The sequence below is a fragment of the Pempheris klunzingeri genome, chromosome 19 (genome assembly GCF_042242105.1).
Source record: "Pempheris klunzingeri isolate RE-2024b chromosome 19, fPemKlu1.hap1, whole genome shotgun sequence".
Lineage (NCBI taxonomy): Eukaryota > Metazoa > Chordata > Actinopteri > Acropomatiformes > Pempheridae > Pempheris > Pempheris klunzingeri.
The window spans coordinates 13196015-13209849 of record NC_092030.1 but is presented as its reverse complement, the minus strand read 5'-3'; the positions used below and the strand labels follow the sequence as shown (position 1 = coordinate 13209849).

At 39.8% G+C, this 13835-nt stretch overlaps 1 protein-coding gene across 1 annotated transcript in view; it reads right to left on the bottom strand.

The window, feature by feature from the left end:
- The window catches only part of LOC139219238 (regulator of G-protein signaling 3-like), a 45340-nt gene that overhangs the window by 28080 nt on the left and 3425 nt on the right, over positions 1-13835 (bottom strand). The window contains exons 2-6 of the mRNA XM_070851047.1: positions 9258-9308; positions 7116-7174; positions 6918-7012; positions 6478-6546; positions 3274-3334 (exon numbers count right to left, since the gene is read on the bottom strand). Coding sequence (XP_070707148.1) covers positions 3274-3334; positions 6478-6546; positions 6918-7012; positions 7116-7174; positions 9258-9308 — 335 coding nt within the window. The remainder of the gene's footprint in view (positions 1-3273; positions 3335-6477; positions 6547-6917; positions 7013-7115; positions 7175-9257; positions 9309-13835) is intronic.

The following is a 13835-nucleotide window of genomic DNA, read 5'->3' as shown; positions in this document are numbered from 1 at the left end:
GGATTCAACTAATGAGAACTAAATTTAAAATGAATTCCCTATTTGAGAGCATAAACATGCTGTACAGAAACGCGCGCACGCACGCACGCACGCGCACACACACACACACACACACACACACACACACACACACACACACACACACACACACACACACTCAGACTCAATTTGCTTGCTCCTGCAGGCTTGCAAACACTGAACACACAAACTCACCACTCACAATGCTTTAGCTTATTCCAGCAGCTGATGCCCCCACATGTGCACTTCTGCTTTGTGAGCCAGATGGTGTGTGTGTAGATGTATATGTGTGTGTGTATGTATGTATGTGTGTACATGTGTGTTATGTGTTTACAACTACTGTATATGCGTTACATAAAGCCATGCAGGCTGTGGCAGAGAGGGCCTGATTTGTAATCCTGATGATGTGGACACAGTCTTCCAAACAGGGGCATGACAACACTGTTGTAAGCTGTGCCATTATTTTCCTCTATGTCACACATTTATTACAGCACACACACACACACACACACACACAGAGTGCCAGCCTCCCCTTTTGTACTAAATACTGTGATGCCATGGACAGTGACAATAATCTCCGTTTTAAAAGCATCTTATCTGAGTGGACAGATTTCTGCGGGCTGTGGGACAAGGGGGGAGGACAGGCGGGGGACTTGTATAGAAGATGGGGGAGGGGAGGGCATATGTCCTGAAAGTCAGGGAGGGATTTACGCCATCATTCAATATTACCCTGCACATGTGACAAAGGGGGGGAAGAGTCGTGCAGAGAGAGCAGTTAGTCAGAGGGGAGACAGATGAGAAAGATGAAAAGAGAAAGCAGGAGACGGAGAGGAGTAAAAAGCACAAAGTGGCAAAAGGGCGCAAACAATTGACGAGATGTGACAGGCAAGCAAAGCAGGTAGCAAAAATAACAGTGAACACTGATGAGCTCCAAAAGCTTCTGAACTAAAACAAGAACACAGTGGAGGGAAACCGAAAGGGGTGGGTTTAAAAGATTGAATGAAAAAAAAAAACAACAACAAGAGAATAACGGATGTGGTCGGGGGGATGAAGAGCCGTAACTCTGTGAGACTCAAAGCTAAATCTCCTTCATTAGCATATTAAGCCAATTAAATATTCATAGGTATAAATGTTAGAGGAAGGAAGCCACAAGCCTGACTAAAACATAATTTCTTTCCGCTGTTTGTTTTCCGTGCTGATGTTAATTGAAACTACAAAAAAAAGGATTACTGGGGTGAGTTTAAGAGCAAGCACGAGGTTTTAAATTTGCAGCTGTGTTCAAGCTTGTTTTCCTCGTTTTATTTCTACACACCAAATTAGAAGTTTTATGTCGACTTCTCAGTCAGCCTGAGAGAAAACAACAATAATTAAAGTGGTAATAAAAATGCCAACTAATTTAAGGCATTTTTAGTGAATGCCGCAAACATCTTCTGTGTCATTATAACTAGCAAATTTAGCTTTAGTGTCTTACAGGGTTATTTTAAGGCTTGGGTCAAACAGTCGACATTAAAGGCAAGTAGCCTACTGATGATGTCCAACACAAGAAGCTTTTTTTTTTTTTCATCTAACTGGTATTACAGTCAAAACAGAGGCCAAGAGAGAAGGTTTAATTTTACTATAGGTGATCACCCATCACCTTATGTGGCACATAAATGCATACTAAATGTAACAACAGAAAGTGCTGATGCATTACATACCAGACATTTACAGGTGTTGCTGCACTAACCACTAAAACATGGAGTTTCTTCTTTAAATGTGAGTGTGTGGGATGCTGCAGGAAGAAAATATGAACATCTGCAAAGGCAGAAGAAAGACAGGTGGATAAATTAGAGTTGAATAATTAAACAGTGAAGGGGAATAGCTAAGAAAAGCAGTTATGGGGATATACTGTACAGCTGAGGAGAACCTATTCTAAGCGAGAGAGCAACGCTGAACTCTTGGACCTCACATTTATCTGCCATCACCTGGGACAGTTTGGGAAGACAGCCTAAAGGCCGGTGTTCTTCAATACTATGACGTACTGTAGGTATGTGAGATGAAGTGGTGCTAGCCGTCATGTTTTCTTTGAGTAGTTGTCCTCTCCACATTGCCTGGCAAGTAGTCAGGTATAAGGGTCTGAATCTGAAATGCTTCATCTTGCAAAGAATGTTTCGTCTCCGCTTTTAGCTAGTTTCACCTTGTATGGTCTGTCTGCTGTGTTTCAGCCATGTTAGTAGCCTGCCAGTTAGTCGCTCCACACTCCAGACTGAACATCTCAACAACTGTTGGATAGACTGCCACGAAAGTCTGCACAGACATTCATGTCCACCTAAATTGTAATCACTTTGGTGATCCCTTACCTTTTAATCCATCACCACCATATATATTTTTTTTATTTTACTAATATTTTGCTTTATGGCTAAATACTTGCAAAACTAATGACATTCCCAGCAACCTCAGTTGTCCTGTCTGTTTAGTGCTAAGTTAGCCAATCCTAACTACGACAGTGAACATGGTAAGCATTATGGGTGAGCCTCTAAAACAGCTGTAGACTCTTACTGGTTTCTAGCTAGCCAGCCAAGCACAGAGGCCAGACCAGCACTCGGTACATGATGTGTGATGAGAACAGGGTGTGCTGTGGTTTTGACAGCTCAAGCACAGGCTGACAAAAGGAATCGACTCTGGGCTTTGTTGTCTTGTGACAGAAAACAACCAAGTGGGTCTGAGTGTAATTGCACTACCAGTGATATCAAAAGTCTCCCGAGATAAGATTTTCTAATGAGGCGCACTTGTTGTTCATATTTTGACCATAGGGTACACAACCTTTAAAAAAAGATTCACTTTTATTTCATTAAAGATTTACAGTATGTAATGTTGCATTCCAAAAGTCTCAATATGCAACATGATCTGCATCATCCTCAATTTAACCTTAATTCAGTACAAGCAAGACATGAGATTCTGTGAGACTTGAATAAGGGACACATGCATGCTTATGTGTGTTACCCTTAACATTTCAGTAGAGAGAGTGACTCAAACTCGGTTTTACTCCAGTATCTGGAGGCAACATTGCTGCGCTGTAACACTGGTAACCCCAAAGTGTTTCTTCTGAACTATCGAGGTCACTGGAATTCATTCACACTGAACTAAACTCTTAGGTTCATGGTCTAATGGATGCACACACACACACACGAATAGAAAGAGTCAAAGTTGAAAAGGGAACTAAGGACATGTTTTACAGAATGTCTTTATACTTATAATCTCTCTGTTAAAACGTACCTTGTCTGGGTCCATAAGGGAGCACACACCAAAGCTCATGCAACCTAGCAGCACACTCATCCTGTTAATACAGAGAGACAGACAGACAGAGATAATAAGTGAGTAGCATAAAAATCAATTAATACCCCTGAGTAAAGCCGATGTGTCATCTAACTCAGGTCTGACATCTGAAATGTGTTTTTTATCCATTAAATCTGACAAACCTAACTACAAATGCGAATTAAGCAGTGCAATGATGGTTTATGTGTTTTCCTACTTGGTGTCAGATTTTGTCAAACATAACCCTGTCCCACAATACCACTCAGAGTTATTACTTCTTACAATAAAGATATGGTTGATGCTGTGGGTGAAATCTGTGTTGTTAGAGGCAAAATTAACCATAATGAAAATAAACAAAACAATAAAAAGTTTAAAGCAGTAAAATTATTATCAGTTATGGGAGTCTGTGTGTGGCGGCGGCAGAGGGAGTGGGGGTATTTAATTACGCATACATGAGAAAAACGGTTCTCGACAACCTCCCAGCTGGACAGGACTAATGCAGCTGCTGATGCTGTTTTGAGGGCAAACTGGCCGTCAGCAAAAATGAACACCTGAAATGTGTCTTGGCTCAGTGACCGAAAAAAGCTCGGCTGCATTGACAGAATATCGTGAAGACCATGTTGAATTAATATTAGCCCGCTCTGCGAGAACCTCCTGTGAATCCAGACTCAGCTCAGTGAAAGTTTTTCCACCAGATTAGTCAGCCAACAGTGTTTATGTGCATCACAACAGAACACAACAGGAGGTTCGGTAAACATGACCACCACAGGAGAGGACAACTGCTTCTTTTAAAGATTATCTTTTCTTTAAAAACGTTGTGGGGGGCACCCCCCCGTTAAATTGTCCTACCCACATTTTCGATGCTTCTTACACCCATGACTTCCTGTCTTTTGGCAATAGATAAATGGATGAGCAATAATTTCTTATATTTAAATGAGGACAAAGCTAAAATCCCACTAGTCAGTCCAAAACAAAAAGAGAAACGCTGTTTAGTAATCTGGCGATTAAATGTGTGGTTACAAGTCTTAATAACATCACCAAAGTATGATCTTCTATGGATCAAAAAAACAAAACAAACAAAAAACAGCTCATTCAAAACTCTGCAACTTGGCTAGTGACCAAAACCAAGAAGAAAGAGTACATTAGTCCAGTCTCAGCTGCCCTGCACTGGCTTCCTGTAACATTCAGGATTGACTTCAAGGTCCTGCTGCTCGTATACAGAGTTAGGCTAGGACCAAGCTACATTGCTAACTCCAAAGACTAGAAAGATGATATACAAGCACAGACCATTTTCTATTCTAATTAGTTTTTATGTTAATTTTGTCTGTTTTATGTGAAGCGCTTCTGCATTTTGTGTATTAAAAGTGATACACAAATAAAGTTTATTATTGTTGGTGGTGGTGGTGGTGGTGCAGGGGGGCAGTGTTCATTTAAATGTAGTGTTGGTCTCATCATCAATCCCAAACTCCAAACATAAGTAATAATTTGTGTGCCCAATGTCTGACTGTTTAAGTAAATACTGCATGTATATTTTAGCTTTGGAGAAAAACATGGGTGGCACAGGGGTAAAGATCACCCCCGCAGATGCCACTGTTTCAGTTGCTGGCTGTGGTGTTTCCATGTTGGCAGTAAAATTAAATTAAAATTTTGTCTTCAGAGCAAAATCCTCGTCCAGTGTCTGGTCTCCACCTAACTATTAACAGACTTGGCAGTTCTATCTCACAGTGGACATTCAGGGTTACTTGAATTGTGATAGATGTCCTAAAAGTTCCAAGATGCCCAAATTTTTCCGTGCTGTTCTTTCCTCTTACTCCCTTTTCTCTCTGGGATAGCAGATTCACAGTTTTACAAATAAGACAGAGATTCACAGCTATTCAGCACAGTCATTTCATGTTGCAACAATGTGAACATTGCTTTGAAGGCTATGAACGTGTCCTTAGGTGTATGAGAGTGGACTTATTCAACAGGTTGAGATTTCAAGGTATTTTCCCTGAGCAACTCCACAACAAAGCTGTGGATGGAGTTGGTCTGAAGTAACAGACTGGGAGTGCTGAACAGATGCTGCCCTGGTTTATTGTAGAAGACTGCAAATATTGTCCTTGCTTTACAGAGCATTAAGAGAATCCATGGCTATGTGTGAAAAGGCTCTGTGTGGATTTAAAGAACGTGAACAAAGCCTGCTACATACAACTATGCACCATAACTTTTCTGCACAAGGAAAATGGGAGCAGGGGAGAGTCTACCTCTTTCGTCTTGTTGTTAATTGATACTTCTTGCCAGAAGAAGAGCAGAGTGCCCAAAGCTTCCAATAAATCAGGTTCTTGGACAAGCTACGCTGGGAATTTTATCAGCAAAATAAAGGGACCAAACTAATTATCAAACAAAGAGGCATACACTGTATCTAGCAAATAGAAGAATGTTGCTTTATCGAATGTTTATCATTATTATTGGAAACATTTGTTCCTACTGGCTTTTCTCAATTAATACCAGGGGATATTTGGTGTGAATGAGGCTTAATTGCTTGCCAAAGATGAGTAAATCGCTCTTAATCTGTGTCCCAGAAACTGGCCCAAAAGGGCTTTATCTTCATAATCATTCCATCAACCACTCATGTAAGCCTGTCCCTGTATACAGTACATCTGTATACATTGCTTCAAATACAAACCGTATGTGATATTTTGTCTCTAATCAACAGAGAACGATCATTCAAAGAAAATCACAGCGCTCCGTGTTAAAGGCAAAGAGCTTTAACGCATATGAACATGTTTAACATCGCGTTCTTCAGTATTTCTTGCACATACAGTAGCAATGCTTTTCATCTGTACTCTCATTACAGCATAGCAGAAAACATTGTGACTCATTCGACCATATGTCTTCCATCCCCAGCAAATGACCCTGTTTCAGCCTAAGTCTGGTGAGGCAGGGAGGCGAGAGTAACACATTCACGCTGCCAGATTCAGAAAAAGCCATACAAAGAAACAGACACACACATAAACAAAACACGCAGCAGCATGCAGAGGCACCGCTTATAAAACGGTATTCACTGCCCTAGCAGGCTTTAAATAGGAATTTCATTTAAAATTAAATCCTCATTAAATGATTTTCTTTGTTGTCACGATTATCATCACCTTCACCAACAACATCATCAGCATTCCCAGTAGGTACCTTTTTGTGGAGTCAGAGTTCCACATTGTGAAGAGCAGTCTCTTGTGAAAGTCTCCCTCACTGACACTACTGAAAACGAAGACAAGAAAATAAGTCAACTGGTCTCACTCTATAGTATTTGCAACTAGCAACTAACATGAACTGCTCCAACTGAAACTTTGCACAAACATCAAATAGGACGAGAGTCAAAAGAGTGTATGTGTAATGCTAAAGTAGGTATGCGTTTATTGACATGTTCGTGCTTATCTTTACTGCACATAATGTCAGGTGAAAATGAGGGACTGGGAAGGAAACATAAAATCTGGGTTAAGCAAAATTGTGGTACTCTAAGGTCTCAACTTAGAGTTACATGAAACTATGCCAAATAATTACTTTCAAAACAAATAGCATGCCACATTTATGGGAAACGTAATTGTGGTAGAAACTGATTGAATGCTCACAAGTAAAAGGTTTGTAAGAAGATGGGGTTCCGACATTGAGGAACCATTCGAGTCTTCTGTCTGTTTCTAGGATCGCTGTCTGGGAACATGCCAACCTGAGGAGGAGAGCAAAACAAACAATCAGACAATCTAGTCTCCATCATTGTTTTATAGTTCCAACAAGGGCTTTTTTGCATACTTCTGTTCAGTGGTACATACCTTAACATAGGAGTCACATGGCCCCTGGCACTCTTCCACCGTGGCCCTTGCCTCCAAAACTGTGAACACATGCAAATAGAACTGAATAAAACATGATTTTGGAGTCACATTCATTATGTATATGCACATCATTTTCAGGTGCTGGGTCAAAATATTACCATAACTTACAAATGCTGTGCTCCACTGTAAAGCTTAGTGTGGCTCCTGCTCTGTATCTGTACAATATTTCTGAAAGAACACATTGTTGCTACAAAAAAAAAAAATCAATCAGGTTTGCTCATGTAGATGATGTGTGAATGTGTTTTGAGTCCAGAGAGTATAAAATGTAGGAGCACATCAGATATGGGCAAACTGCTTTTGGTGGTAAAAAAAAAAAAAAAAAAAAAAAAAAAATAGGCTGCCATGTTTGATACTGAAATAACAAGTTGTGAAAATGATTTGTAAGAAGCCTTGCAAGAAGTATTTCCAGTGACTGAAAACCCCAAAAGGGAAATCTGTATACCGTATATTGTACTTTGGGGCGTTTCATGCTGTGCCCTAGCAGAGTGTGATGGACTCATCAACAGTTAACGCCATGCGGTAAAGTTTGTTTGCAAATAATCACAACACATTTTTGGTTTAAGAGTTTATTTTCCTTGATTTGCATTATGATATTAGTTTCCAATTTGAGTGCACGCATTTTGGTTAACATTTATCATAAGGTTATCAAGTTAGTTTGAGTTAATATTACCTTCTCTTTCTTTCCTCACATGTGCCTGAGTTCCTGGAAAAGGGGGAGGCGGCATTTAAGGTGCCCTTTTATGCTGGAACCAGGAACGGGACAGTCTCAACTCCCAGTGCTGGGCAGGGGTGCTCAGAGTTGCAGAATTCTATTACTAACATGTTGTATTATGTAGTGGTTAGTGTTTCTTTGGGTTTTGGTTAGTTTAGGTATGTATATTGGTATTATTTGTGTTATGTATTTAGATGGCAGTTGGGTTTATTTTGAGGTGTTAATTGTAAGTTGGAACTTCCCCCCTCGTTTGTCTGTCGGCTAGCCCATCTCTGTATATATACCCCTTTCTCCAGTCTCTCGTCAGGTCAGGTTTGTTCATTTTGGATTTCTGTTGTATTATGGGTTTGTTGACCTCAGTTTCTTTAAAGGGCCCTTAGTTAAATATTTGGTTGATACTTTTTCTTGTTTATGTATTTTAAATCAGTTTGCAATATTGATTTTCCTTTTGTTTTGGCAAAATAAAGCCTATTTGTTGGAAATTTACTCTTGTGTCCCTGCCTTTGCTGTTTGGTCCCTGACACAGAGCAATCGAATGAGATTCCATCCTACATGTGTTTGCTTGGCGAAGAAAATGCATGACAGGGCTTTACAAGCTTCCCCATGCTGCTCCCCACGAGACAGGGAGCTAGACCGAGTGCAATGCTTTGATCTCCATACCTTTCTCGTGATATTACAACACACAAGACTAAAATCACTAAAGCTATCTTGTTTAACCACATGGTGTATAGTATGGTTTGTGATTCTGTGAGAAATATAAAGAATGTCCATCTCCCAATGTCCAAGAATTCTTTATTTTCTGTAATAAGCCACCATTACACCTAGTGACCTCAGACTCTTCAATAACACCTGATGACAAATGCAAAATCCCATGAATTTTTTTTTCCATGGTGACAAAAAATGGATGAAACATAAATACAACATTGGGTGTTGGTTTCACACACGGATCTTTATATGAGCAAACATCAGCCGCTGTCCCTGAAATAAATACACTACTACACTACTTCCCAGTTTCCTTACCACACTTCTGTTGATCAAACTCTACAGTAGTTTTTGAGGACATAGTTAATGATGGTGTTGTACTTAGTTGCGTGGTACTTTTAATATTCTGTTCCTCTCATGTATTAGTGGTCGCCTGTCGTGGTTTGAGAGGTGATCTGCATTGTGCCGTTTAACACTTTACGTCATATATTACAAGTCATATGTGCTATACAGATGAAGTTGCCATGCTATGTAATTTTTCAATATTTTACACATTTTATCAATACTCCACCAGCCTCATGCTAGCACATATTATGTAGCGCTCATTAAAATGAACACGGACCAAAATGTTTCTCCACAGCAGTGTTTCTCTGGATGACAGGACTCACCGCTTACGACAAGCACTTCATGCTCTTGGAAGATTGACAGCTTCAGTTGACCTATTGGGAACAACAGAGGGAAGATTACGACAGGGCGACATGTATTGTAATAGTAAACATATTATTTTATCGTTAAGGAATGATTTGACGTGAGGGAAAAGCAGTTTTTTGATTTCTTGTGAAATCCATCGTGTCATGTCTGTCCGCAAAATGTGAAGCTACCAGTCAGGCTGGCAGTTTCCACCTGTTTCCAGTATTTATGCTACGCTAAAATAGCCATCTCCTGGCTGTAGCTTCATATTTGACAGATACTGTATGAGAGAGGTATCAGTCTTCTCATCCAACTCTCAACACGGAAGCGAATCATATTCCCCAAAATGTCAAACTATTCCCTCGTCACATTTGATAATAGGGCATAGTTGCATTAACGTAAACTCGGCTTTCAGACTTAATATTTTGACTACATCTCGTTCCACTTTTAAAAATCAAAACAACTGAAATTGAATTTGACACATTTAAAGAATCGGGAGAAGAGGAAACACAAGTTAACAGTTTTTAAAGTGCAACCCAAAAAAGGTCAAATAGCCTCTAGGGTCGGTCGCCTGTGTGTGTGTGTCTTTGTCTACTGTCTATCATCTGTCACTTTTTCTATCCCTTAAACACACCACTGCCGTTTTCTCCCTTTCTCTCCTCTCCTGTAAGTCTCCTAGCACTTGTTAGCCGTGTTGACATGGCCACTGCTAACATTGGCTTTGTGCTACCCTAAATTAATCCTGCTCATAAGAGCACAGTCTAAAGCTAAAATGTGGGAGCCTCGTTGTGTGATAACGCTGTTGGCACTTCAGAGCTTGGGTACAAGGGATGTTTGTCGTTCCCACACTGAACTTGGCATGGTTTTGTGCTGCTGGCCGAGGTAGAAGAACAAAGCGAAAACACTGTTTGAAATATCTTCCTGGTACGTCTGAACCTGAAAGTAGTTATGGAGCAGTCTCAAGAATACCAAACACAGTCACACTGCAGGTGTGAGACAAACCAGATGGATAACGGTAAAAACAGACTGACAAACCGGCTTTAGAAATGCAATGGAGACAACAAAAGTGAATACTGCCTCCTGTGCAGTCAATCCAACACTATAGGAAAGTTCCATACTATTCTAACATACAGTGTGGTACATTTTATGCAGAAGATAGAACAGTAAAAGCAAATCTGATCAGACACCGACAGGCTGTCATATAGATAAGTGTTACTGTCCTTCCTGGTTTTGCAGTTTAGAAATACATGTCATGTTCTCAAACACCAGTTGTGCTCCCCAGGACCAATAGAATGACATCGCAGTAAAGCACTGTAAGAGGCTATGCCTTTCAAAAGAACAATGGGCTAGAATGGGATAAATATCAGGTTGTAATGATGGAAGATAAACATCCAAAGACAAGAGATGAAGGGAAGGAGACGGAGACGGAGGCACAAAAGAGAAGAGAGCAGATGGCCTTGTAAGAGTGGAACACCGATGTTGTGGAAAGCAGAGGTTACAGCCTGCGAGAGTAGGAGTGAATTAATAGGGCATGGCAGACGAGACAGCAGTGTGGGTCAATACATGCACAAATGAAAACACACCCGCAACGCATCAACACACATGCAAACACACTCCAGCACAACTACAGTATGGATATATGTCTACTGTGCAGCCATCAAACTAATCCCTATCTCCAACAAATTATGTTCATATACAAAAATGTTGTATTTTATGATACTGGAGTACCCAATCCAAAAAACACAAGGTTACCAAAGTGCTGCAGAATAAAAATAAGGAACAATAAATAAAACCAGGGACCACGCAATTCTCAAATTGGGCTGAAGGCCAAGGAGGAAAAATGCATTTTTAAAACACAGGTTGAGGTTTAGAAGGGACAGTTCTTGCCATGGAGCCAAGCTTGCCTCACTAAATATGTCCCGTGCTTCAAAACCAGAAGCACTGTTTCCACTGCTAATATCGTGCTTTGTAAACCACACTTTCCACCACAACCCAGGCCCTACTCATTTTTTCCTTGTTATTTGAATGTTACTCTGCTTCCTACAGTAAAGGTCATCTAGAGAGCAACTACTATTCCTTCAAAAAAGTATTGGCTAATACAAAATAGCTGAACATTTCATGTTCACGTGTACACAAAGTGCAGCCGCTTAGATTCACATTAGTTTGATCAGACATCTCACATCTAAGTTGTCTCCATCCCAAATTAAAAAAAATACAACTTTCAAAACTAATTTTGCAACTCTGTGTAGCTAATTACTCACTTACTTGCCTGATGATCTACTCTAATCAGATACATCAAGGACTAAAGTTCAGATATGATAAGAACTTATTAAATCAAACTGATGTGTATGGCAGAGCAGGAGAGAATTCAAAATGCAAGGTTTGTCCAGATGCAAGAAGGTCAAGGGCAAACAAGCCTTCATGTTAGTAAGACACAAACCTTAAAACCTTTACAGAAAGAAAGAGACTATAAGACAGAGTGTATAATCAAAATGAACAGCATGGTAAAAGGTCTACAATGAGACTTTTTATAGCAGCAGTAAAAAAAAAATTATGAGTCCCCCCCAACAACAAGAGTATACTGCACTTTGGCAAACAGGTTGTACTGAAACACAGAAAACATTAAAAAGGATGCATTCAACTTTGGTGCTTATATTTTGAATTAAATTAATAACTCTGACTCCAAAGGACAAAGCACAATTTAATTTTCTAGTGTTTGGGAAGAGTCACAAAGCTGCAAACACCTTCCATGTACAGTACATGGAAAGATAACTTCCTTTGAATCCTTGTGCAGCTCCTATTATTTGCTCCACTTCCATTCAAACGATAAAAACATTGTCACCAGTCTCCACCGTCACTTTGCAAATATAATTGGTCTCAGCTGTGACTGGTGCCTGACTTGGCAGACTTGGACTAAAGCAATAACCTTCAGTTTTCATGTAGGTGTCATAAAAACAGCACAGATGTGTTATTGATGTTGTTGTGAATGAACAAAGTTAAAATCCTAATTAAGCATGTTATTGTCCTCAAACTCCAACATAAAGCAGATTCATACTTGTTTCATTTCCTTTTCTCCGTGTCGCCATTTCCCTGGATGGTCTGTGTTCATTCCTCCTTTGTATGCATGAGCAATTTTCCTCTTCTGTTTGGTTTGTCTGTTTACTTCAGACTTAATTTCAGAGAAGTGACTGTGAAATCAAAAGTGACTGTGAAATCAAGTCATTAAATCCTGTCTCAATCAAAAGACTTCAAACTACACCGTTCATAAGAAATTTGGGAAATTGTATGCAGGGAAAAAAAACAAAAACAAAACAAATGCATGGCATTACGCAATGTATTCGCGTGTCGTGTTGCATTGTTGAGTTGACAGGAACGCGTCCAAGTTTTTGTGTCGAGAAGCGTTAATGATGTGATTTAAACAACATGCAAGCTTCGTTTTTTCAGCGATAGCAGCATACATAGCAACCACCGTAGCAACGATAGAAAAATTGCAGAATTCTCTTAATAACAGCAGCAAACTAAAGATCACACGCATATACTGAACCAAATTTATGAAAACAAAATGCACATTCCTCACTAGAAAGCCTTAAAATCTTAAAAGTAATGTATAAAAGGAACATCCGCCATTCACAATTACATGGGTTATATAGGAATTTTAGCACATTACTTTTCATAGGTATAAGTACAAAAATTGAACAACCTACATTTTACACTGGACTTGCAAAATATTGTAGAGCATACTAATGAGACAAGGAGAAAGAGACTGAAAGATATGCACCTCCCTCCCTGATGCTGGGCCTGTGCTTGCCATTTCAATTAGGCTACAAAGTGTTGTTACCTGTGCAGTAACTGGACATGAAGTAGAGCCAAGTCAGCACTAATCTACCATGAATTTTGTACAGGTTCAGATAGCATTAATGTGATTTTTAATGCAAACCTTACACACAGCAAAGCACCCAAGCTGGCACAAGCACACGGTACATATAAACATACATATATGACAGCATACTGTACTTATTATAAGAGAAATCAAACATGCTGTCATGGCATATGTCAGATATTAAGGGTGAACTTTACTTTATGTTGAGAAATGAAAATAACAGCATCCATTTTTGCCACATTCTGCCTGACAACAACATGTTTAAGATGTTGTCCTACTTTGTCAGGGCAACAATGGCCCTGCCACTGATGCTGTCACTCAAGAGAATGCTGTTATACAGCAAGGCTTTAGTCCTGATTCAGTGCTGATACTAACTCGGGGCCATAACTAAAGAGGACAAATAGGTCATGTCTTCTTCTTTCTTAAGGCCTATTTGCAGTTCTTCCACTCATAGAAGCAATCAATTCAGCAATGGAATGAAAGATATTCTCTCAAAAGTAGAGAATGTGACCCCAAAATACATCTTCAATTAAATTACCAAAAAAAAGGGAGAGAAGGCCATACTCTCGCTGAGAAGGTTATGTAGAGCATCTGTGTGGTTGTGGCTCTTTCGTTATCCTGTACCTCCCATTCCTCCTCTCTCTGCTTTAATGGGCTTTGCTGCTTATTTGTCACA